At 46.7% G+C, this 25,000-nt stretch overlaps 1 protein-coding gene across 1 annotated transcript in view; it reads left to right on the forward strand.

Annotated features, from left to right (window-relative positions):
• Positions 1-25,000, forward strand: part of LOC135521779 (ephrin-A3-like) — a 161,701-nt gene that overhangs the window by 130,228 nt on the left and 6,473 nt on the right. Inside the window, exon 4 of the mRNA XM_064947506.1 lies at positions 366-443. Within this exon, the coding sequence (XP_064803578.1) occupies positions 366-443 (78 nt within the window). The remainder of the gene's footprint in view (positions 1-365; positions 444-25,000) is intronic.

Genomic DNA, 25,000 nt, shown 5'->3' on the forward strand with positions numbered 1-25,000 from the left:
TGCAGTGTTAAGTGATGTGTTTAGGAGTTTGTTGTGGAAGTCGTTACCATGGCTGCAGTCTAGGGCACATCAGTAACCTTTCAGAGAGGTGTGTCAATATGACTTCAATATGACTTCTCTCTTAATCACTGTCTAATCATTCTCTCTCTCTCCCTCTACCTCTCTCTCTCTCTCTCTCTCTCAATTCAATTCAATTCAATTCAAGGGGCTTTATAGGCATGGGTAACGTGTTAACATTGCCAAAGCAAGTAAGGTAGATAATATCTCTCTCTCTCTCTCTCTCTCTCTCTCTCTCCCTCTCTTTCTCTCTCTCTCTCTCTCTCACTCTCTCTCTCTCTCTCTCTCCCTCTCTCTCTCTCTCCCAGTGTCTGATGTTAATGTAGAACCAGGACATCCAGAAACAGACTACACACTCAGACCAGACATCAAAATCCAGGACATCGGTGAGTGACACACACATCAAGTTGACGTCACAATGTGATGCTAAGTCAAGATGGACTAGCTGCCATTTCCTTCATAAGGGTGTGATATGCTGTGATGGTAGCCAATAAAATACAGTGTTGTTTTGGTAGATGCTGTACATCCCAGTCAGGGTTAGCCTGCTGTATGTGTGTGTGCTCCTAGAGGGAGGTGATAACAGGACACATCCAAAGAGTCAGAGGTCAAATAGATCAGTTATCCCTCATCATCCCTCATCTCTCCTTTCCCACTGTCGTCTCACCGTCCTCCCCTCCCTCATCCCTCCTTTCCCACTTGCCTCCCCTCCCTCATCCCTCCTTTCGCACTGTCCCCCCCTCCCTCATCACTCCTTTCGCACTGTCCCCCCCCTCCCTCATCCCACCTTTCGCACTGTCCCCCCCTCCCTCATCCCTCCTTTTGCACTGTCCCCCTCCCTCATCCCTCCTTTCGCACTGTCCCCCCTCCCTCATCCCTCCTTTCGCACTGTCCCCCCCCTCCCTCATCCCTCCTTTTGCACTGTCCCCCCTCCCTCATCACTCCTTTCGCACTGTCCCCCCTCCCTCATCCCACCTTTCGCACTGTCCCCCCCTCCCTCATCCCTCCTTTTGCACTGTCCCCCCTCCCTCATCCCTCCTTTTGCACTGTCCCCCTCCCCTCATCCCTCCTTTTGCACTGTCCCCCCTCCCTCATCCCTCCTTTCGCACTGTCCCCCTCCCTCATCCCTCCTTTCGCACTGTCCCCCCTCCCTCATCCCTCCTTTTGCACTGTCCCCCCTCCCTCATCCCTCCTTTTGCACTGTCCCCCCTCCCTCATCCCTCCTTTTGCACTGTCCCCCTCCCTCATCCCTCCTTTCGCACTGTCCCCCCTCCCTCATCCCTCCTTTCGCACTGTCCCCCCTCCCTCATCACTCCTTTCGCACTGTCCCCCCTCCCTCATCCCTCCTTTCGCACTGTCCCCCCTCCCTCATCCCTCCTTTCGCACTGTCCCCCCCCCTCCCTCATCCCTCCTTTCGCACTGTCCCCCCTCCCTCATCACTCCTTTCGCACTGTCCCCCCCCTCCCTCATCCCTCCTTTCGCACTGTCCCCCCTCCATCATCCCTCCTTTCGCACTGTCCCCCCCCTCCCTCATCCCTCCTTTCCCACCGTCCCCCCCTCCCTCATCCCTCCTTTCGCACTGTCCCCCCCTCCCTCATCCCTCCTTTCCCTCCATCCACCCCTTCTTTCCCGCCCTCCCTAACTCCCCATGCTCACCCCTATCCTCCTTTCCTCTCCTCATTCCTCCTCCTATAACATTACAGACTAGGAGACAGCTACCTCTACTGTTCAGCCTCCTGTCTTCCTCATTCCTCCTCCTATAACATTACAGACTAGGAGACAGCTACCTCTACTGTTCAGCCTCCTGTCTTCCTCATTCCTCCTCCTATAACATTACAGACTAGGAGACAGCTACCTCTCCTGTCCAGCCTCCTGTCTTCCTCATTCCTCACATTATAACATTACAGATTAGGAGACAGCTACCTCTACTGTTCAGCCTCCTGTCTTCCTCATTCCTCCTCCTATAACATTACAGACTAGGAGACAGCTACCTCTACTGTTCAGCCTCCTGTCTTCCTCATTCCTCCTCCTATAACATTACAGACTAGAAGACAGCTACCTCTACTGTTCAGCCTCCTGTCTTCCTCATTCCTCCTCCTATAACATTACAGACTAGGAGACAGCTACCTCTATTGTTCAGCCTCCTGTCTTCCTCATTCCTCCTCCTATAACATTACAGATTAGGAGACAGCTACCTCTACTGTTCAGCCTCCTGTCTTCCTCATTCCTCCTCCTATAACATTACAGACTAGGAGACAGCTACCTCTACTGTTCAGCCTCCTGTCTTCCTCATTCCTCACATTATAACATTACAGACTAGGAGACAGCTACCTCTACTGTTCAGCCTCCTGTCTTCCTCATTCCTCACATTATAACATTACATACTAGGAGACAGCTACCTCTACTGTTCAGCCTCCTGTCTTCCTCATTCCTCCTCCTATAACATTACAGACTAGGAGACAGCTACCTCTACTGTTCAGCCTCCTGTCTTCCTCATTCCTCCTCCTATAACATTACAGACTAGGAGACAGCTACCTCTACTGTTCAGCCTCCTGTCTTCCTCATTCCTCCTCCTATAACATTACAGACTAGGAGACAGCTACCTCTACTGTTCAGCCTCCTGTCTTCCTCATTCCTCCTCCTATAACATTACAGACTAGGAGACAGCTACCTCTACTGTTCAGCCTCCTGTCTTCCTCATTCCTCCTCCTATAACATTACAGACTAGGAGACAGCTACCTCTACTGTTCAGCCTCCTGTCTTCCTCATTCCTCCTCCTAGAACATTACAGACTAGGAGACAGCTACCTCTCCTGTTCAGCCTCCTGTCTTCCTCATTCCTCCTCCTATAACATTACAGACTAGGAGACAGCTACCTCTACTGTTCAGCCTCCTGTCTTCCTCATTCCTCCTCCTATAACATTACAGACTAGGAGACAGCTACCTCTACTGTTCAGCCTCCTGTCTTCCTCATTCCTCCTCCTATAACATTACAGACTAGGAGACAGCTACCTCTACTGTTCAGCCTCCTGTCTTCCTCATTCCTCCTCCTATAACATTACAGACTAGGAGACAGCTACCTCTACTGTTCAGCCTCCTGTCTTCCTCATTCCTCCTCCTATAACATTACAGATTAGGAGACAGCTACCTCTACTGTTCAGCCTCCTGTCTTCCTCATTCCTCCTCCTATAACATTACAGACTAGGAGACAGCTACCTCTACTGTTCAGCCTCCTGTCTTCCTCATTCCTCCTCCTATAACATTACAGACTAGGAGACAGCTACCTCTCCTGTCCAGCCTCCTGTCTTCCTCATTCCTCACATTATAACATTACAGATTAGGAGACAGCTACCTCTACTGTTCAGCCTCCTGTCTTCCTCATTCCTCCTCCTATAACATTACAGACTAGGAGACAGCTACCTCTACTGTTCAGCCTCCTGTCTTCCTCATTCCTCCTCCTATAACATTACAGACTAGGAGACAGCTACCTCTACTGTTCAGCCTCCTGTCTTCCTCATTCCTCCTCCTATAACATTACAGACTAGGAGACAGCTACCTCTACTGTTCAGCCTCCTGTCTTCCTCATTCCTCACATTATAACATTACAGATTAGGAGACAGCTACCTCTACTGTTCAGCCTCCTGTCTTCCTCATTCCTCCTCCTATAACATTACAGACTAGGAGACAGCTACCTCTACTGTTCAGCCTCCTGTCTTCCTCATTCCTCCTCCTATAACATTACAGACTAGGAGACAGCTACCTCTACTGTTCAGCCTCCTGTCTTCCTCATTCCTCCTCCTATAACATTACAGACTAGGAGACAGCTATCTCTTCTGTTCAGCCTCCTGTCTTCCTCATTCCTCACATTATAACATTACAGACTAGGAGACAACTACCTCTACTGTTCAGCCTCCTGTCTTCCTCATTCCTCCTCCTATAACATTACAGACTAGGAGACAGCTACCTCTACTGTTCAGCCTCCTGTCTTCCTCATTCCTCCTCCTATAACATTACAGACTAGGAGACAGCTACCTCTCCTGTTCAGCCTCCTGTCTTCCTCATTCCTCCTCCTATAACATTACAGACTAGGAGACAACTAACTCTACTGTTCAGCCTCCTGTCTTCCTCATTCCTCCTCCTATAACATTACAGACTAGGAGACAACTACCTCTACTGTTCAGCCTCCTGTCTTCCTCATTCCTCCTCCTATAACATTACAGACTAGGAGACAGCTACCTCTACTGTTCAGCCTCCTGTCTTCCTCATTCCTCCTCCTAGAACATTACAGACTAGGAGACAGCTACCTCTACTGTTCAGCCTCCTGTCTTCCTCATTCCTCCTCCTATAACATTACAGACTAGAAGACAGCTACCTCTACTGTTCAGCCTCCTGTCTTCCTCATTCCTCCTCCTATAACATTACAGACTAGGAGACACCCTCTCTCTCTGACACCTCTACCACCCTCTCCCTTAGACACATTTACCCCCCTCTCCCTCTTACACCTATACCCCCTTTCTTCCCTGACACCTCTACCCCTCTACCCCCCTCTCTGGCACCTCGACCACCCTATCACTCTGACACCTCTACCACCCTCTCTTTCTGACACCTCTTCCACCTTCTCTCTCTGACACCTCTACCAACCTCTCTCTCTGACACCTCTACCACCCTCTCCCTCTGACACATTTACCCCCCTCTCCCTCTTACACCTATACCCCCTTCTCTCCCTGACATAACTACCCCTCTACCCCCCTCTCTGACACCTCAACCACCCTATCACTCTGACACCTCTACCACCCTCTCTTTCTGACACCTCTTCCACCTTCTCTCTCTGACACCTCTACCACCCTCTCTCTCTGACACATCTACCACCCCTCTCTCTGATACCTTTACCCCCCTCTCTGGCACCTCGACCACCCTCTCCCTCTGACACATCTACCACCCTATCACTCTGACACCTCTACCACCCTATCACTCTGACACCTCTATACCCTCTCTCTGACACCTCTATACCCTCTCTCTGGCAACTCGACCACCCTCTCCCTCTGACACCTATACCCCCTTCTCTCCCTGACACCTCTACCCCTCTACCCCCCTCTCTGGCACCTCGACCACCCTCTCCCTCTGACAACTCTACCACCCTATCGCTCTGACACCTCAACCACCCTCTTCCCCTGACACCTTTACCCACCCTCCTCTGACACCTATACCCCCTTTCTCCCTGACACCTCTACCCCTCTCCCTCTGACACCTCTACACCCTCTCTCTGACACCTCTACCACCCTATTACTCTGACACCTCTACCACCCTATCCCTCTGACACCTCTACCACCCTATCACTCTGACACCTCAACCACTCTATCACTCTGACACCTCAACCACCCTCACTCTCTGACACCTCTACCATCCAAACACTCTGACACCTCTACCACCCTATCACTCTGACACCTCTACCACTCTCTCTCTCTGACACCTCTATACCCCTTCTGACACCTCTATACCCTCTCTCTGGCACCTCAACCACCCTCTCCATCTGACACCTCTACCACCCTATCTTTCTGACACCTCTACCACCCTCTCTCTCTGACACCTCTACCAGCCTATCACTCTGACACCTCTACCACCCTATCACTCTGACACCTCTACCACCCTATGACTCTGACACCTCTACCACCCTATCACTCTGACACATCTACCACCCTGTCACTCTGACACCTCTACCACCCTATCACTCTGACACCTCTACCACCCTCTCTCTCTGACACCTCTACCACCTTCTCTCTCTGACAACCCTACCACCCTCTCTCTCTGACACCTCTACCACCCCCTCTCTCTGATACCTTTATCCCCCTCTCTGACACCTCTACCACCCTATCACTCTGACACCTCTACCACCCTATCTTTCTGACACCTCTACCACCCTCTCTCTCTGACACCTCTACCAACCTATCACTCTGACACCTCTACCACCTTATCACTCTGACACCTCTACCACCCTATGACTCTGACACCTCTACCACCCTATCACTCTGACACATCTACCACCCTGTCACTCTGACACCTCTACCACCCTATCACTCTGACACCTCTACCACCCTCTCTCTCTGACACCTCTACCACCTTCGCTCTCTGACACCCCTACCACCCTCTCTCTCTGACACCTCTACCACCCCCTCTCTCTGATACCTTTATCCCCCTCTCTGGCACCTCGACCACCCTCTCCCTCTGACACCTCTACCAACCTATCACTCTGACACCTCTACCACCTTATCACTCTGACACCTCTACCACCCTATCACTCTGACACCTCTACCACCCTCTCTCTCTGACACCTCTACCACCTTCGCTCTCTGACACCCCTACCACCCTCTCTCTCTGACACCTCTACCACCCCCTCTCTCTGATACCTTTATCCCCCTCTCTGACACCTCTACCACCCTATCACTCTGACACCTCTACCACCCTCTCTCTCTGACACCTCTACCACCTTCTCTCTCTGACACCCCTACCACCCTCTCTCTCTGACACCTCTACCACCCCCTCTCTCTGATACCTTTATCCCCCTCTCTGGCACCTCGACCACCCTCTCCCTCTGACGCATCTACCACCCTATCAGTCTGACACCTCAACCACCCTCTCTCTTTATTGGATTGGGAAACATATGTTAACATTGCCAAAGGAAGTGAATTATGTAATAAACAAAAGTGAAATAAACAATACAAATAAACATAAACATTACACTCACAATAGTTCCAAAAGAATAAAGACATTACAGATGTAATATTATGTGCAAATAATCTCTCTCTGACACCTCTAAGACCATGTCTCTCTCTCTCGTGCTCTCTGTTTCTCCATCTATCTCGCTTGGCCTGTCACTCTTCTCTCCCTCTCTGTTCTGTCTGTTAAGTGCTGGGTCCTGGAAGCAATTCTCTGTATTACAGCACTTCACTAATCAGAACATTATTCTAATCACTGTGAAACACAGCCCCCCCCCCCCCCCCACACACACACACACACACACGCACGCACGCACGCGCGCGCACGCACGCAAACACACACACACACACACACACGCGCGCACGCGCACACACACGCACGCTGGCACGCACGCACACACACACACACACACACACACACAGAGCTCAATACGGATCTGTTTGATTAGTATGACATGGAGTTTAGCTGAGCAGAACGCTCTACAAGCTCATTTTGCAATCCCTCTCTCCTTCCCTCTATCCTTCCCTCTCTCCTCCCCCCTCTCTCTCTCTCTCCTTCACTCTCTCTTCTTCCCTCTATCCTTCTCTCTCTCTCCTTTCCTCCTTCTCTCTCTCCTTCCCTCTATCCTTCCCTCTATCCTTCCCTCTCTCCTTCCCTCTATCCTTCTCTCTCTCTCTCCTTCCCTCTATCCTTCCCTCTCTCCTCCCCCCTCTCTCTCTCTCTTTCCCTCTCTCTTCTTCCCTCTATCCTTCTCTCTCTCTCCTTTCCGCCTTCTCTCTCTCCTTCCCTCTATCCTTCTCTCTCTCTCCTTTCCTCCTTCTCTCTCTCCTTCCCTCTATCCTTCTCTCTCTCTCCTTCCCTCCTTCTCTTTCTCTTTCTTCTCCCTTCTCGGTCCCTCTCAGTGCTATTTCAGGGGGCTGCCCACCTGAATTAGTGTCAGCTGCAAATCAGCCCCCCACCACATGCCCCTCTGCATATTGTATTAAATTCAATTTCAATCTAATTCTCCTTCAGTTGTAATGGTGTGAGCAGGTCCCTGTACGCCCATAAAGATACAACCAAATGCCTCAGTAAGAGATGATGCAGCAGAATGTACAGTAGGCCTATATAGTGCACTTCATTATAGCATTAGCATATCATGCTAATTAACAGCAGAAATAGCCTCTGGGTTAGCTTCTTGTTAGCCACATAAAAAGCCACAGGACCTGACCAAGAAAGAACCCAGACTCCCCCTCCCCTAGATCACAGAGTTTGTTATGTGCAGGTCATCTGGAAAACCTCCTGGCCCTGCATTGTGAAAGCAGTGAGGACTGTTACTGAGGTAACATTAACATATTAAACAATCTATTAGCATCCAGTTTGTATTAGCGTCAATGCACTGATTAACCATCAAAAAGAATGTTGGCAACGTTTGGCTAATTAGCGTCGGTGTTGCACAATAGCATCTAATCAGCATCCAGTGGCTCTAATTCATTACTGTTAACATGTTTACGCTAATTAGCTGTGAGTTTACCACACAGGCACACATACACACGCAAACATACACATGCATGCACACAGTACCCTGAGGAGCAGTGAGTTCAGTTTTAGTGACAGATGCGTTAGTATCATTGTAGCTTGTGTTGACAACTCAGACAACTGCATTATATAGCTAATCACTCCATAGCATTAGGCTGATTGGTAATGATGCAGCATCAGTGATAGGATGAACTATTATCAATATTGACACAGTCTCCCCCTGCCTCCTTGAGTCTGACTCACGCACACACACACACACACACACACACACACACACACACACACACACACACACACACACACACACACACACACACACACACACACACACACACACACACACACACACACACATATCCATCTGAAGGAGAGCAGGAGCATAAACGAATGAAGAGGAATTGATTAGTTGTTCTTTCTAAATGGCTCTAAGCAGCAGCTCTAGATGGCTGCCAGTGTACTTCAGGTCTCTACAGCCAATAGATTACATGACTTCTGGTAGCAGATTGAGAGAGAAGGGAGAAGACTGCCATTCTGCTAGTGTTCCTCAACCCCTGGCACATCTCAAATGATCATTTTAATCTATTCTCAGCAATCCTCCACAGAGCATGGACTACAGAAGCAGAGTCTAACTCTAGTCCAACTCTAAAGGACTTGAGAATCTGATCATGTCTGTGTCTAGTCTCCCAGCTGACTGCACCAGTCAGACCACTAACACTGGCCCCTGCTGACCTCTAGTGGTCACCACACACACTGCAGCACAATGATGAATGTCTGTTCGTGATGTGCGGGTTGACTCATAACCTGCAGTCCCTACGGTTATATTCGCGAGGCAGATGGGTTTAGGGTCAATAAATATTGTGAGGATGAAGGGCGGGTGGGTTGAAGAAAGATTAAACAATGCATCAAAAATGCATAAATGTATAATTCTTGTGCAATTCATATCTATGGGCAACATTTAGGTTTTTCTTTCATTGTTTGTATCTGGCGTTAGTGCGTAGCCTCACTGTAGCACGCCAAATACACGACAACTGCTCAAATATTTTTAGAAACTTGGGCCGAAGAAAAGTTAAGGTCGATCCACTAAGGCAAAAAGGAAATGTCGGAGTCAAATTTAATAACAAAATATCATCAAAATGGAGAGTTACAAAATGTATTTTTTTACCTTTATTTTACTAGGCAAGTCAGTTAAGACCAAATTCTTATTTTTAACGACGGCCTGGGAACAGTGGGTTAACTGCCTGTTCAAAGGGCAGAACGACAGATTAGTACCTTGTCAGCTCGGGGATTCAAACTTGCAACCTTTCGGTTACTAGTCCAACGCTCTAACCACTAGGCTACCCTGCCACCCCAGTTACAAAATATATAGAAGGGAGGGCTAGAACAGTAGTCTGGGAAAAACTGTTTGTGAAGATTTGGTGTAGTAGTAAAAGAGAACGATAGCAGTGTCGGCGGTGTTATATGCGATGACGGTGAGGCGCTATACACATTCAACAGTCACATTACAGGGATTTCAAAGTAGCATGTCAAGGGAACTCCAGGCTTCTGTTCAGATGGGTTTAATGTAGTACTAGTCTGACATCTGGACACTGAGTGTAGGTCTATAACCTCTCACAGAGCCTAATATCATATTAACTGTAGGTCTATAACCTCTCACAGAGCCTAATGTCATCTTAACTGTGGGTCTATAACCTCTCACAGAGCCTAATGTCATGTTAACTGTAGGTCTATAACCTCTCACAGAGCCTAATGTCATGTTAACTGTAGGTCTATAACCTCTCACAGAGCCTAATGTCATATTAACTGTAGGTCTATAACCTCTCACAGAGCCTAATGTCATCTTAACTGTAGGTCTATAACCTCTCACAGAGCCTAATGTCATCTTAACTGTAGGTCTATAACCTCTCACAGAGTCTAATGTCATCTTAACTGTAGGTCTATAACCTCTCACAGAGCCTAATATCATATTAACTGTAGGTCTATAACCTCTCACAGAGCCTAATGTCATCTTAACTGTAGGTCAATAACCTCTCACAGAGCCTAATGTCATCTTAACTGTAGGTCTATAACCTCTCACAGAGTCTAATGTCATCTTAACTGTAGGTCTATAATCTCTCACAGAGTCTAATGTCATCTTAACTGTAGGTCTATAACCTCTCACAGAGCCTAATGTCATATTAACTCTAGGTCTATAACCTCTCACAGAGCCTTATGTCATCTTAACTGTAGGTCTATAACCTCTCACAGAGTCTAATGTCATCTTAACTGTAGGTCTATAACCTCTCACAGAGTCTAATGTCATCTTAACTGTAGGTCTATAACCTCTCACAGAGTCTAATGTCATATTAACTGTAGGTCTATAACCTCTCACAGAGCCTAATGTCATCTTAACTGTAGGTCTATAACCTCTCACAGAGTCTAATGTCATCTTAACTGTAGGTATATAACCTCTCACAGAGTCTAATGTCATCTTAACTGTAGGTCTATAACCTCTCACAGAGTCTAATGTCATCTTAACTGTAGGTATATAACCTCTCACAGAGCCTAATGTCATCTTAACTGTAGGTCTATAACCTCTCACAGAGTCTAATGTCATCTTAACTCTAGGTCTATAACCTCTCACAGAGCCTAATGTCATATTAACTGTAGGTCTATAACCTCTCACAGAGCCTAATGTCATATTAACTGTAGGTCTATAACCTCTCACAGAGCCTAATGTCATATTAACTGTAGGTCTATAACCTCTCACAGAGCCTTATGTCATCTTAACTGTAGGTCTATAACCTCTCACAGAGTCTAATGTCATCTTAACTGTAGGTATATAACCTCTCACAGAGTCTAATGTCATCTTAACTGTAGGTCTATAACCTCTCACAGAGTCTAATGTCATCTTAACTGTAGGTATATAACCTCTCACAGAGCCTAATGTCATCTTAACTGTAGGTCTATAACCTCTCACAGAGTCTAATGTCATCTTAACTCTAGGTCTATAACCTCTCACAGAGCCTAATGTCATATTAACTGTAGGTCTATAACCTCTCACAGAGCCTAATGTCATATTAACTGTAGGTCTATAACCTCTCACAGAGCCTAATGTCATATTAACTGTAGGTATATAACCTCTCACAGAGTCTAATGTCATCTTAACTGTAGGTCTATAACCTCTCACAGAGTCTAATGTCATCTTAACTGTAGGTCTATAACCTCTCACAGAGCCTAATGTCATCTTAACTGTAGGTCTATAACCTCTCACAGAGTCTAATGTCATCTTAACTGTAGGTCTATAACCTCTCACAGAGTCTAATGTCATCTTAACTGTAGGTCTATAACCTCTCACAGAGCCTAATGTCATCTTAACTGTAGGTCTATAACCTCTCACAGAGTCTAATGTCATCTTAACTGTAGGTATATAACCTCTCACAGAGTCTAATGTCATCTTAACTGTAGGTCTATAACCTCTCACAGAGCCTAATGTCATATTAACTGTAGGTCTATAACCTCTCACAGAGTCTAATGTCATCTTAACTGTAGGTCTATAACCTCTCACAGAGTCTAATGTCATCTTAACTGTAGGTCTATAACCTCTCACAGAGTCTAATGTCATCTTAACTGTAGGTCTATAACCTCTCACAGAGTCTAATGTCATCTTAACTGTAGGTCTATAACCTCTCACAGAGTCTAATGTCATCTTAACTCTAGGTCTATAACCTCTCACAGAGCCTTATGTCATCTTAACTGTAGGTCTATAACCTCTCACAGAGTCTAATGTCATCTTAACTGTAGGTCTATAACCTCTCACAGAGTCTAATGTCATCTTAACTGTAGGTCTATAACCTCTCACAGAGCCTAATGTCATATTAACTGTAGGTCTATAACCTCTCACAGAGTCTAATGTCATCTTAACTGTAGGTCTATAACCTCTCACAGAGTCTAATGTCATCTTAACTGTAGGTCTATAACCTCTCACAGAGTCTAATGTCATCTTAACTGTAGGTCTATAACCTCTCACAGAGTCTAATGTCATCTTAACTGTAGGTCTATAACCTCTCACAGAGTCTAATGTCATCTTAACTGTAGGTCTATAACCTCTCACAGAGTCTAATGTCATCTTAACTGTAGGTCTATAACCTCTCACAGAGTCTAATGTCATATTAACTGTAGGTCTATAACCTCTCACAGAGTCTAATGTCATCTTAACTGTAGGTCTATAACCTCTCACAGAGTCTAATGTCATCTTAACTGTAGGTCTATAACCTCTCACAGAGTCTAATGTCATCTTAACTGTAGGTCTATAACCTCTCACAGAGCCTAATGTCATCTTAACTGTAGGTCTATAACCTCTCACAGAGTCTAATGTCATCTTAACTGTAGGTCTATAACCTCTCACAGAGTCTAATGTCATCTTAACTGTAGGTCTATAACCTCTCACAGAGTCTAATGTCATCTTAACTCTAGGTCTATAACCTCTCACAGAGTCTAATGTCATCTTAACTGTAGGTCTATAACCTCTCACAGAGTCTAATGTCATCTTAACTGTAGGTCTATAACCTCTCACAGAGTCTAATGTCATCTTAACTGTAGGTCTATAACCTCTCACAGAGTCTAATGTCATCTTAACTGTAGGTCTATAACCTCTCACAGAGTCTAATGTCATCTTAACTGTAGGTCTATAACCTCTCACAGAGTCTAATGTCATCTTAACTGTAGGTCTATAACCTCTCACAGAGTCTAATGTCATCTTAACTGTAGGTCTATAACCTCTCACAGAGTCTAATGTCATATTAACTGTAGGTCTATAACCTCTCACAGAGTCTAATGTCATCTTAACTGTAGGTCTATAACCTCTCACAGAGTCTAATGTCATCTTAACTGTAGGTCTATAACCTCTCACAGAGTCTAATGTCATCTTAACTGTAGGTCTATAACCTCTCACAGAGCCTAATGTCATCTTAACTGTAGGTCTATAACCTCTCACAGAGTCTAATGTCATCTTAACTGTAGGTCTATAACCTCTCACAGAGTCTAATGTCATATTAACTGTAGGTCTATAACCTCTCACAGAGTCTAATGTCATCTTAACTCTAGGTCTATAACCTCTCACAGAGTCTAATGTCATATTAACTCCTGCACAATTATACTCTAAATGTAGATTTTTACAGGAACAGGAGTGAAGAAATACAATGTATTTCTTTCAGCATCTTGAGAGAATGAACGCGTGGTTAGAGACTGTCTGTGAAGGTGCTATCTTTATTAGCATCATAAAGCTGACACGAGTCTATTTCAATCACATCAAATGTGCATCCAATCTCAACTGAAGTCTTATCAGAAACATGTTGGTAGTTTTCATAGCTTTGACTTTCCTTCAACTGAAATGTGTCTTCTACATTTAACCCAACCTCTCTGAATCAGAGAGGTGCGGAGGGCTGTCTTAATCAACACAGCTGTGCTACGAAGGCTCATAGGGGTGTTATGACACCTCATAGGGGTGGCGTAGCACAGGGTGCTCAGATAGCTAGTGGTTAGGTGGTCGCATGGTCCTCATGGAAGACCAGGTGTGTTTACAAACAGCATCACAGTGATATGGGTCATCTGTCACACACCTTACATAACCAGGGATGGAGCATGTACAGACACACACACACACACACACACACACACACACACACACACACACACACACACACACACACACACACACACACACACACACACACACACACACACACACACACACACACACACACACACACACACACACACACACACACTCACAGAAGGGTCAAACTGTCACAGAACGGTCAGGATGTTTATCACCATCATGTAGCTTTTTAGTTGAGAGGAGCTCTGACTAGGAACAACCAAGTGTGGATGTTTACAACACAACCACTACAGAACATGAACACATGTTTTCTCATGGCGTGCATACCAAATGGCCCCACTATTCCCTGTATAGTGTATCCCTTCCCCTGTATAGTGCACCCCTTCCCCTGTATAATGTACCCCTTCTCCTGTATCCTGTATAGTGTACCCCTTCCCCTGTATCCTGTATAGTGTACACCTTCCCCTGTATCCTGTATAGTGTACACCTTCCCCTGTATCCTGTATAGTGCACCCCATCCCCTGTATCCTGTATAGTGTACCCTTCCACTGTATAGTGTATCCCTTCTCCTGTATCCTGTATAGTGTACCCTTCCCCTGTATAGTGTACCCCTTCCCCTGTATACTGTATAGTGTACCCCTTCTCCTGTATCCTGTATAGTGTACCCCTTTACCTGTATCCTGTGTAGTGTACCCCTTCCCCTGTATCCTGTATAGTGTACCCCTTCTCCTGTATAGTGTATCCCTTCTCCTGTATCCTGTATAGTGTACCCTTCCCCTGTATAGTGTATCCCATCTCCTGTATCCTGTATAGTGTACCCCTTCACCTGTATCCTGTATAGTGTACCCCTTACCCTGTATCCTGTATAGTGTACCCCTTTCTCTGTATCCTGTATAGTGCACCCCTTCTCCTGTATCCTGTATAGTGTACCCCTACCCTGTATCCTGTATAGTGTACCCCTTCTCCTGTATCCTGTATAGTGTACCCCTTTCTCTGTATCCTGTATAGTGTACCCCTTCTCCTGTATCCTGTATAGTGTACCCCTTCCCCTGTATAGTGTACCCCTTCCCCTGTATAATGTACCCCTTTACCTGTATCCTGTGTAGTGTACCCCTTCCCCTGTATCCTGTATAGTTTACCCTTCCCCTGTATAGTGTGCCCCTTCTCCTGTATAGTGTATCCCTTCTCCTGTATCCTGTATAGTGTACCCTTCCCCTGTATAGTGTATCCCTTCCCCTGTATCCTGTATAGTGTACCCCTTACCCTGTATCCTGTATAGTGTACCCCTTATCCTGTATCCTGTATAGTGTACCCTTCCCCTGTATAGTGTATCCCTTCCCCTGTATAGTGTATCCCTTCCCCTGTATCCTGTATAGTGTACCCCTTCTCCTGTATCCTGTATAGTGTACCCCTTACCCTGTATCCTGTATAGTGTACCCCTTTCTCTGTATCCTGTATAGTGTACCCCTTCTCCTGTATCCTGTATAGTGTACCCCTTACCCTGTATCCTGTATAGTGTACCCCTTTCTCTGTATCCTGTATAGTGCACTCCTTCCCCTGTATCCTGTATAGTGTACCCCTTCTCCTGTATCCTGTATAGTGTACCCCTTTCTCTGTATCCTGTATAGTGCACCCCTTCTCCTGTATCCTGTATAGTGCACCCCTTCTCCTGTATCCTGTATAGTGCACCCCTTCCCCTGTATAGTGTATAGTGTACCCCTTCTCCTGTATAGTGTACCCCTTCCCCTGTATCCTCAATAGTGTACCCTTCCCAGGTATAGTGTACCCCTTCCCCTGTATCCTGTAGAGTGTACCCCTTCCCCTGTATAGTGTACCCTTCCCCTGTATAGTGTATCCCTTCCCCTGTATCCTGTATAGTGCACCCCTTCCCCTTCCCCTGTATAGTGTACCCCTTCACCCTGTATCCTGTATAGTGTACCCCTTCCCCTGTATCCTGTATAGTGTACCCCTTCCCCTGTATCCTGTATAGTGTACCCCTTCCCCTGTATCCTGTATAGTGTACCCCTTCTCCTGTATCCTGTATAGTGTAACCCTTCCCCTGTATCCTGTATAGTGTACCCCTACTCCTGTATCCTGTATAGTGTACCCCTTCCCCTGTATCCTGTATAGTGTACCCCTACTCCTGTATCCTGTATAGTGTAACCCTTTCTCTGTATCCTGTATAGTGTACCCCTTCCCCTGTATCCTGTATAGTGTACCCCTTTCTCTGTATCCTGCATAGTGTACCCCTTCTCCTGTATCCTGTATAGTGTACCCCTTCCCCTGTATAGTGTATCCCTTCCCCTGTATAGTGCACCCCTTCCCCTGTATAATGTACACCTTCCCCTGTATCCTGTATAGTGTATCCCTTCTCCTGTATCCTGTATAGTGTACCCCTTCCCCTGTATCCTGTATAGTGTACCCTTCCCCTGTATAGTGTACCCCTTCCCCTGTATCCTGTATAGTGTACCCCGTCCCCTGTATCCTGTATAGTGTACCCTTCCCCTGTATCCTGTATAGTGTACCCCTTCCCCTGTATCCTGTATAGTGTACCCTTCCCCTGTATAGTGTACCCCTTCCCCTGTATCCTGTATAGTGTACCCCATCCCCTGTATCCTGTATAGTGTACCCTTCCCCTGTATAGTGTATCCCTTCTCCTGTATCCTGTATAGTGTACCCTTCCCCTGTATAGTGTACCCCTTCCCCTGTATAATGTACCCCTTCTCCTGTATACTGTATAGTGTACCCCTTCCCCTGTATCCTGTATAGTGTACCCCTTCTCCTGTATAGTGTATCCCTTCTCCTGTATCCTGTATAGTGTACCCTTCCCCTGTATAGTGTACCCCTTCTCCTGTATAGTGTACCCCTTCTCCTGTATCCTGTATAGTGTACCCTTCCCCTGTATAGTGTATCCCTTCTCCTGTATCCTGTATAGTGTACCCCTTCACCTGTATCCTGTATAGTGTACCCCTACCCTGTATCCTGTATAGTGTACCCCTTCTCCTGTATCCTGTATAGTGTACCCCTTTCTCTGTATCCTGTATAGTGTACCCCTTCTCCTGTATCCTGTATAGTGTACCCCTTCCCCTGTATAGTGTACCCCTTCCCCTGTATAATGTACCCCTTCTCCTGTATCCTGTATAGTGTACCCCTTCACCTGTATAGTGTACCCCTTCCCCTGTATAATGTACCCCTTCTCCTGTATACTGTATAGTGTACCCCTTCTCATGTATCCTGTATAGTGTACCCCTTTACCTGTATCCTGTGTAGTGTACCCCTTCCCCTGTATCCTGTATAGTTTACCCTTCCCCTGTATCCTGTATAGTGTATCCCTTCTCCTGTATCCTGTATAGTGTACCCTTCCCCTGTATAGTGTATCCCTTCCCCTGTATAGTGTATCCCTTCCCCTGTATCCTGTATAGTGTACCCCTTCTCCTGTATCCTGTATAGTGTACCCCTTACCCTGTATCCTGTATAGTGTACCCCTTATCCTGTATCCTGTATAGTGTACCCCTTCACCTGTATCCTGTATAGTGTACCCCTTACCCTGTATCCTGTATAGTGTACCCCTTCTCCTGTATTCTGTATAGTGTACCCCTACTCCTGTATCCTGTATAGTGTACCCCTTCCCCTGTATCCTGTATAATGTACCCCTTTCTCTGTATCCTGTATAGTGTACCCCTTCTCCTGTATCCTGTATAGTGTACCCCTTCCCCTGTATCCTGTATAGTGTACCCCTTTCTCTGTATCCTGTATAGTGTACCCCTTCTCCTGTATCCTGTATAGTGCACCCCTTCTCCTGTATTCTGTATAGTGTACCCCTACTCCTGTATCCTGTATAGTGTACCCATTCCACTGTATCCTGTATAGTGTACCCCTTCTCCTGTATCCTGTATAGTGCACCCCTTCTCCTGTATTCTGTATAGTGTACCCCTACTCCTGTATCCTGTATAGTGTACCCCTTCCCCTGTATCCTGTATAATGTACCCCTTTCTCTGTATCCTGTATAGTGTACCCCTTCTCCTGTATCCTGTATAGTGTACCCCTTCCCCTGTATCCTGTATAGTGTACCCCTTTCTCTGTATCCTGTATAGTGTACCCCTTCTCCTGTATCCTGTATAGTGCACCCCTTCTCCTGTATTCTGTATAGTGTACCCCTACTCCTGTATCCTGTATAGTGTACCCCTTCCCCTGTATCCTGTATAGTGTACCCCTTTCTCTGTATCCTGTATAGTGGACCCCTTCTCCTGTATCCTGTATAGTGTACCCCTTCTCCTGTATCCTGTATAGTGTACCCCTTTCTCTGTATCCTGTATAGTGTACCCCTTCTCCTGTATCCTGTATAGTGTTCCCCTTCTCCTGTATCCTGTATAGTGTACCCCTTCTACTGTATCCTGTATAGTGTACCCCTTTCTCTGTATCCTGTATAGTGTACCCCTTCTCCTGTATCCTTTATAGTGTACCCCTACACCTGTATCCTGTATAGTGTACCCCTTCCCCTGTATCCTGTATAGTGTACCCCTTTCTCTGTATACTGTATAGTGTACCCCTTCTCCTGTATCCTGTATAGTGTACCCCTTCTCCTGTATCCTGTATAGTGTACCCCTTCCCCTGTATCCTGTATAGTGTACCCCTTCTCCTGTATCCTGTGTAGTGTACCCTTACCCTGTATCCTGTATAGTGTACCCCTTCTCCTGTATCCTGTATAGTGTACCCCTTCTCCTGTATCCTGTATAGTGTACCCCTTCTCCTGTATCCTGTATAGTGTACCCCTTCCCCTGTACCCTGTATAGTGTACCCCTTCTCCTGTGTCATGTATAGTGTACCCCTTACCCTGTATTCTGTATAGTGTACCCCTTCCCCTGTATCCTGTATATTGTACCCCTTACACAGTATCCTGTATAGTGTACCCCTTCCCCTGTATCCTGTATAGTGTACCCTTCCCCTGTATAGTGTACCCCTTCTCCTGTGTCATGTATAGTGTACCCCTTACCCTGTATTCTGTATAGTGTACCCCTTCCCCTGTATCCTGTATAGTGTACCCCTTACCCTGTATCCTGTATAGTGTACCCCTTCCCCTGTATCCTGTATAGTGTACCCCTTCACCTGTATAGTGTACCCCTTCCCCTGTATCCTGTATAGTGTACCCCTTCCCCTGTATCCTGTATAGTGTACCCTTCCCCTGTATAGTGTACCCCTTCCCCTGTATCCTGTATAGTGTACCCCTTACCCTGTATCCTGTTTAGTGTACCCCTTCCCCTGTATCCTGTATAGTGTACCCTTCCCCTGTATAGTGTACCCCTTCTCCTGTGTCATGTATAGTGTACCCCTTACCCTGTATTCTGTATAGTGTACCCCTTCCCCTGTATCCTGTATAATGTACACCTTCCCCTGTATAGTGTATCCCTTCTCCTGTATCCTGTATAGTGTACCCTTCCTCTGTATCCTGTATAGTGTACCCCTTCTCCTGTATCCTGTATAGTGTATCCCTTCTCCTGTATCCTGTATAGTGTACCCCTTCTCCTGTATCCTGTATAGTGTATCCCTTCTCCTGTATCCTGTATAGTGTACCCCTTCTCCTGTATCCTGTATAGTGTATCCCTTCTCCTGTATCCTGTATAGTGTATACATTCTCCTGTATCCTGTATAGTGTACCCCTTCCCCTGTATAGTACACCCCTTACCCTGTATCCTGTATAGTGTACCCCTTCCCCTGTATAGTGCACCCCTTCCCCTGTATCCTGTATAGTGTACCCCTTCCCCTGTATATTGCACCCCTTCCCCTGTATCCTGTATAGTGTACCCCTTCCCCTGTATAGTGCACCCCTTACCCTGTATCCTGTATAGTGTACCCCTTTCTCTGTATCCTGTATAGTGTACCCCTTCTCCTGTTTCCTGTATAGTGCACCCCTTCTCCTGTATCCTATATAGTGTACCCCTTTCTCTGTATCCTGTATAGTGTACCCCTTCCCTGTATCCTGTATAGTGTACCCCTTCCCCTGTATCCTTTATAGTGTACCCCTTCTCCTGTATCCTGTATAGTGTACCCCTTCCCCTGTATCCTGTATAGTGTATCCCTTCCCCTGTATTCTGTATAGTGTACCCCTTCTCCTGTATAGTGTACCCCTTCTCCTGTATAGTGTACCCCTGTATCCTGTATAGTGTACCCCTTCCCCTGTATCCTGTATAGTGTACCCCTTCCCCTGTATCCTGTATAGTGTATCCTTCCCCTGTATCCTGTATAGTGTACCCCTTCTCCTGTATAGTGTACCCCTGTATCCTGTATAGTGTACCCCTTCCCCTGTATCCTGTATAGTGTACCCCTTCCCCTGTATCCTGTATAGTGTATCCTTCCCCTGTATCCTGTATAGTGTACCCCTTCTCCTGTATAGTGTACCCCTGTATCCTGTATAGTGTACCCCTTCCCCTGTATCCTGTATAGTGTACCCCTTCCCCTGTATCCTGTATAGTGTATCCTTCCCCTGTATCCTGTATAGTGTACCCCTTCTCCTGTATAGTGTACCCCTGTATCCTGTATAGTGTACCCCTTCCCCTGTATCCTGTATAGTGTACCCCTTCCCCTGTATCCTGTATAGTGTATCCTTCCCCTGTATCCTGTATAGTGTACCCCTTCCCCTGTATCCTGTATAGTGTATCCTTCCCCTGTATCCTGTATAGTGTACCCCTTCCCCTGTATCCTGTATAGTGTATCCTTCCCCTGTATCCTGTATAGTGTACCCCTTCCCCTGTATCCTGTATAGTGTACCCCTTCCCCTGTATCCTGTATAGTGTATCCTTCCCCTGTATCCTGTATAGTGTACCCCTTCCCCTGTATCCTGTATAGTGTACCCCTGTATCCTGTATAGTGTATCCCTTCTCCTGTATCCTGTATAGTGTACCCCTTCCCCTGTATAGTACACCCCTTACCCTGTATCCTGTATAGTGTACCCCTTCCCCTGTATAGTGCACCCCTTCCCCTGTATCCTGTATAGTGTACCCCTTCCCCTGTATATTGCACCCCTTCCCCTGTATCCTGTATAGTGTACCCCTTCCCCTGTATAGTGCACCCCTTACCCTGTATCCTGTATAGTGTACCCCTTTCTCTGTATCCTGTCTAGTGTACCCCTTCTCCTGTATCCTGTATAGTGCACCCCTTCTCCTGTATCCTATATAGTGTACCCCTTTCTCTGTATCCTGTATAGTGTACCCCTTCCCTCTATCCTGTATAGTGTACCCCTTCCCCTGTATCCTATATAGTGTACCCCTTCTCCTGTATCCTGTATAGTGTACCCCTTCCCCTGTATCCTGTATAGTGTATCCCTTCCCCTGTATCCTGTATAGTGTACCCCTTCTCCTGTATAGTGTACCCCTTCTCCTGTATAGTGTACCCCTGTATCCTGTATAGTGTACCCCTTCCCTGTATCCTGTATAGTGTACCCCTTCCCCTGTATCCTGTATAGTGTATCCTTCCCCTGTATCCTGTATAGTGTACCCCTTCTCCTGTATAGTGTACCCCTGTATCCTGTATAGTGTACCCCTTCCCCTGTATCCTGTATAGTGTACCCCTTCCCCTGTATCCTGTATAGTGTATCCTTCCCCTGTATCCTGTATAGTGTACCCCTTCTCCTGTATAGTGTACCCCTGTATCCTGTATAGTGTACCCCTTCCCCTGTATCCTGTATAGTGTATCCTTCCCCTGTATCCTGTATAGTGTACCCCTTCCCTGTATCCTGTATAGTGTATCCTTCCCCTGTATCCTGTATAGTGTATCCTTCCCCTGTATCCTGTATAGTGTACCCCTTCCCCTGTATCCTGTATAGTGTACCCCTTCCCCTGTATCCTGTATAGTGTATCCTTCCCCTGTATCCTGTATAGTGTACCCCTTCCCCTGTATCCTGTATAGTGTACCCCTGTATCCTGTATAGTGTACCCCTTCCCCTGTATCCTGTATAGTGTATCCTTCCCCTGTATCCTGTATAGTGTATCCTTCCCCTGTATCCTGTATAGTGTATCCTTCCCCTATATCCTGTATAGTGTACCCCTTCCCCTGTATCCTGTATAGTGTACCCCTTCCCCTGTATCCTGTATAGTGTACCCCTTCCCCTGTATCCTGTATAGCGTACCCCTTCCCCTGTATCCTGTATAGTGTACCCCTTCCCCTGTATCCTGTATAGTGTATCCTTCCCCTGTATCCTGTATAGTGTATCCTTCCCCTGTATCCTGTATAGTGTACCCCTTCTCCTGTATAGTGTATCCTTCCCCTGTATCCTGTATAGTGTATCCTTCCCCTGTATCCTGTATAGTGTACCCCTTCTCCTGTATAGTGTATCCTTCCCCTGTATCCTGTATAGTGTACCCCTTCTCCTGTATAGTGTATCCTTCCCCTGTATCCTGTATAGTGTACCCCTTCTCCTGTATAGTGTATCCTTCCCCTGTATTCTGTATAGTGTATCCTTCCCCTGTATCCTGTATAGTGTACCCCTTCTCCTGTATAGTGTATCCTTCCCCTGTATCCTGTATAGTGTACCCCTTCTCCTGTATCCTGTATAGTGTTCCCCTTCTCCTGTATCCTGTATAGTGTACCCCTTCCCCTGTATCCTGTATAGTGTACCCCTTCCCCTGTATCCTGTATAGTGTACCCCTTCCCCTGTATCCTGTATAGTGCACCCCTTCCCCTGTATCCTGTATAGTGTATCCTTTCCCTGTTTAGTGTTCCCCTTCTCCTGTATCCTGTATAGTGTACCCCTTCCCCTGTATCCTGTATAGTGTACCCCTTCCCCTGTATCCTGTATAGTGTACCCCTTCCCCTGTATCCTGTATAGTGTACCCCTTCCCCTGTATCCTGTATAGTGTACCCCTTCCCCTGTATCCTGTATAGTGTACCCCTTCCCCTGTATCCTGTATAGTGTACCCCTTCTCCTGTATAGTGTATCCTTCCCCTGTATCCTGTATAGTGTATCCTTCCCCTGTATCCTGTATAGTGTACCCCTTCTCCTGTATAGTGTATCCTTCCCCTGTATCCTGTATAGTGTACCCCTTCTCCTGTATCCTGTATAGTGTTCCCCTTCTCCTGTATCCTGTATAGTGTACCCCTTCCCCTGTATCCTGTATAGTGCACCCCTTCTCCTGTATCCTGTATAGTGTACCCCTTCCCCTGTATCCTGTATAGTGCACCCCTTCTCCTGTATCCTGTATAGTGTACCCCTTCCCCTGTATCCTGTATAGTGCACCCCTTCTCCTGTATCCTGTATAGTGTACCCCTTCCCCTGTATCCTGTATAGTGCACCCCTTCCCCTGTATCCTGTATAGTGCACCCCTTCTCCTGTATCCTGTATAGTGCACCCCTTCCCCTGTATCCTGTATAGTGCACCCCTTCTCCTGTATCCTGTATAGTGCACCCCTTCCCCTGTATCCTGTATAGTGCACCCCTTCTCCTGTATCCTGTATAGTGTATCCCTTCTCCTGTATCCTGTATAGTGTACCCCTTCCCCTGTATCCTGTATAGTGTACCCCTTCCCCTGTATCCTGTATAGTGCACCCCTTCCCCTGTATCCTGTATAGTGTACCCCTTCCCCTGTATCCTGTATAGTGCACCCCTTCCCCTGTATCCTGTATCGTGTACCCCTTCCCCTGTATCCTGTATAGTGTACCCCTTCCCTGTTTAGTGTTCCCCTTCTCCTGTATCCTGTATAGTGTACCCCTTCCCCTGTATCCTGTATAGTGTACCCCTTCCCCTGTATCCTGTATAGTGTACCCCTTCCCCTGTATCCTGTATAGTGCATCCCTTCCCCTGTATCCTGTATAGTGTACCCCTTCTCCTGTATAGTGTACCCCTTCCCCTGTATCCTGTATAGTGTACCCCTTCCCCTGTATCCTGTATAGTGTACCCCTTCCCCTGTATCCTGTATAGTGCACCCCTTCTCCTGTATCCTGTATAGTGTATCCTTTCCCTGTTTAGTGTTCCCCTTCTCCTGTATCTTTTAATGGTGCACTACTTTGGGCCAGGGCTCTGGTCTAAAGTAGTGCACTATACAGGGAATAGGGGCCATTCAGAAGCAGCCATGGTGTCAGTGAAAACACAGAGAAAAGAAGTAGTTGTATTATATAGACTGAACTGTGGCCTACAGCATCCCTCCATTCTCATGAATCAAGTCCACATAACACTAAGGGTGTGTTCCTCTGTCTGAGCGTGTACCTGGACACACCTTCTGCTTTTCCTAGCCTGACCCCATGTGTACGCATCATCACCAATCAGACCAGACGATAGTAGCTATTTATAGTCCTGGGCCAGGTGTACCTGTGTCTGTGTACGTGTGTGTGTGTGCGTGTGCGTGTGCGTGTGTGTGTTTGTGTGTGTGTGTGCGTGTGTGTGTGTGTGTGGCAGTGTGTGGCAGGTGTGGTGTGTCACGGTGTGTCATTATAATCAGACTATAGACTTCAGTATTGGAGACACATTGTGTTCATTCTCTCTGTCATGCTGATGCACTGTTTTTGTAATAGGCAGCTTTGAGTGTTAGTGTGTGTGAGTGTTGACTACACTGGTTCCTCTCTGAGTGTTAGAGTGTGTGAGTGAGTGTGTGTGTGTGTGTGTGAGAGAGAGAGAGAGAGAGAGAGAGAGAAGTGTTTCACCTCTGTCTCGTTGTCAGTGGGTGTTTTACTATTAGCTTTTATTAGCCGAATATTATTTCACTCGAGCCTCTCTTCTCTGTCAGTAGCTAAGAGAGGAGGCTACAGTTTATACACACAGTGGGGATCCCTGGTCACCCACTGTTCTTCAGGCTATGGCAGGTTACCACTGTTCTTCAGGCTATGACAGGTTACTACTGTTTCCAATGCTATGACAGGTTACTACTGTTTCCAATGCTATGACAGGTTACCACTGTTCTTCAGGCTATGACAGGTTACCACTGTTCTTCAGGCTATGGCAGGTTACCACTGTTCTTCAGGCTATGACAGGTTACCACTGTTCTTCAGGCTATGGCAGGTTACCACTGTTCTTCAGGCTATGGCAGGTTACCACTGTTCTTCAGGCTATGACAGGTTACCACTGTTCTTCAGGCTATGGCAGGTTACCACTGTTCTTCAGGCTATGGCAGGTTACCACTGTTCTTCAGGCTATG

The sequence above is a fragment of the Oncorhynchus masou genome, chromosome 30, assembly GCF_036934945.1.
Source record: "Oncorhynchus masou masou isolate Uvic2021 chromosome 30, UVic_Omas_1.1, whole genome shotgun sequence".
NCBI lineage: Eukaryota > Metazoa > Chordata > Actinopteri > Salmoniformes > Salmonidae > Oncorhynchus > Oncorhynchus masou.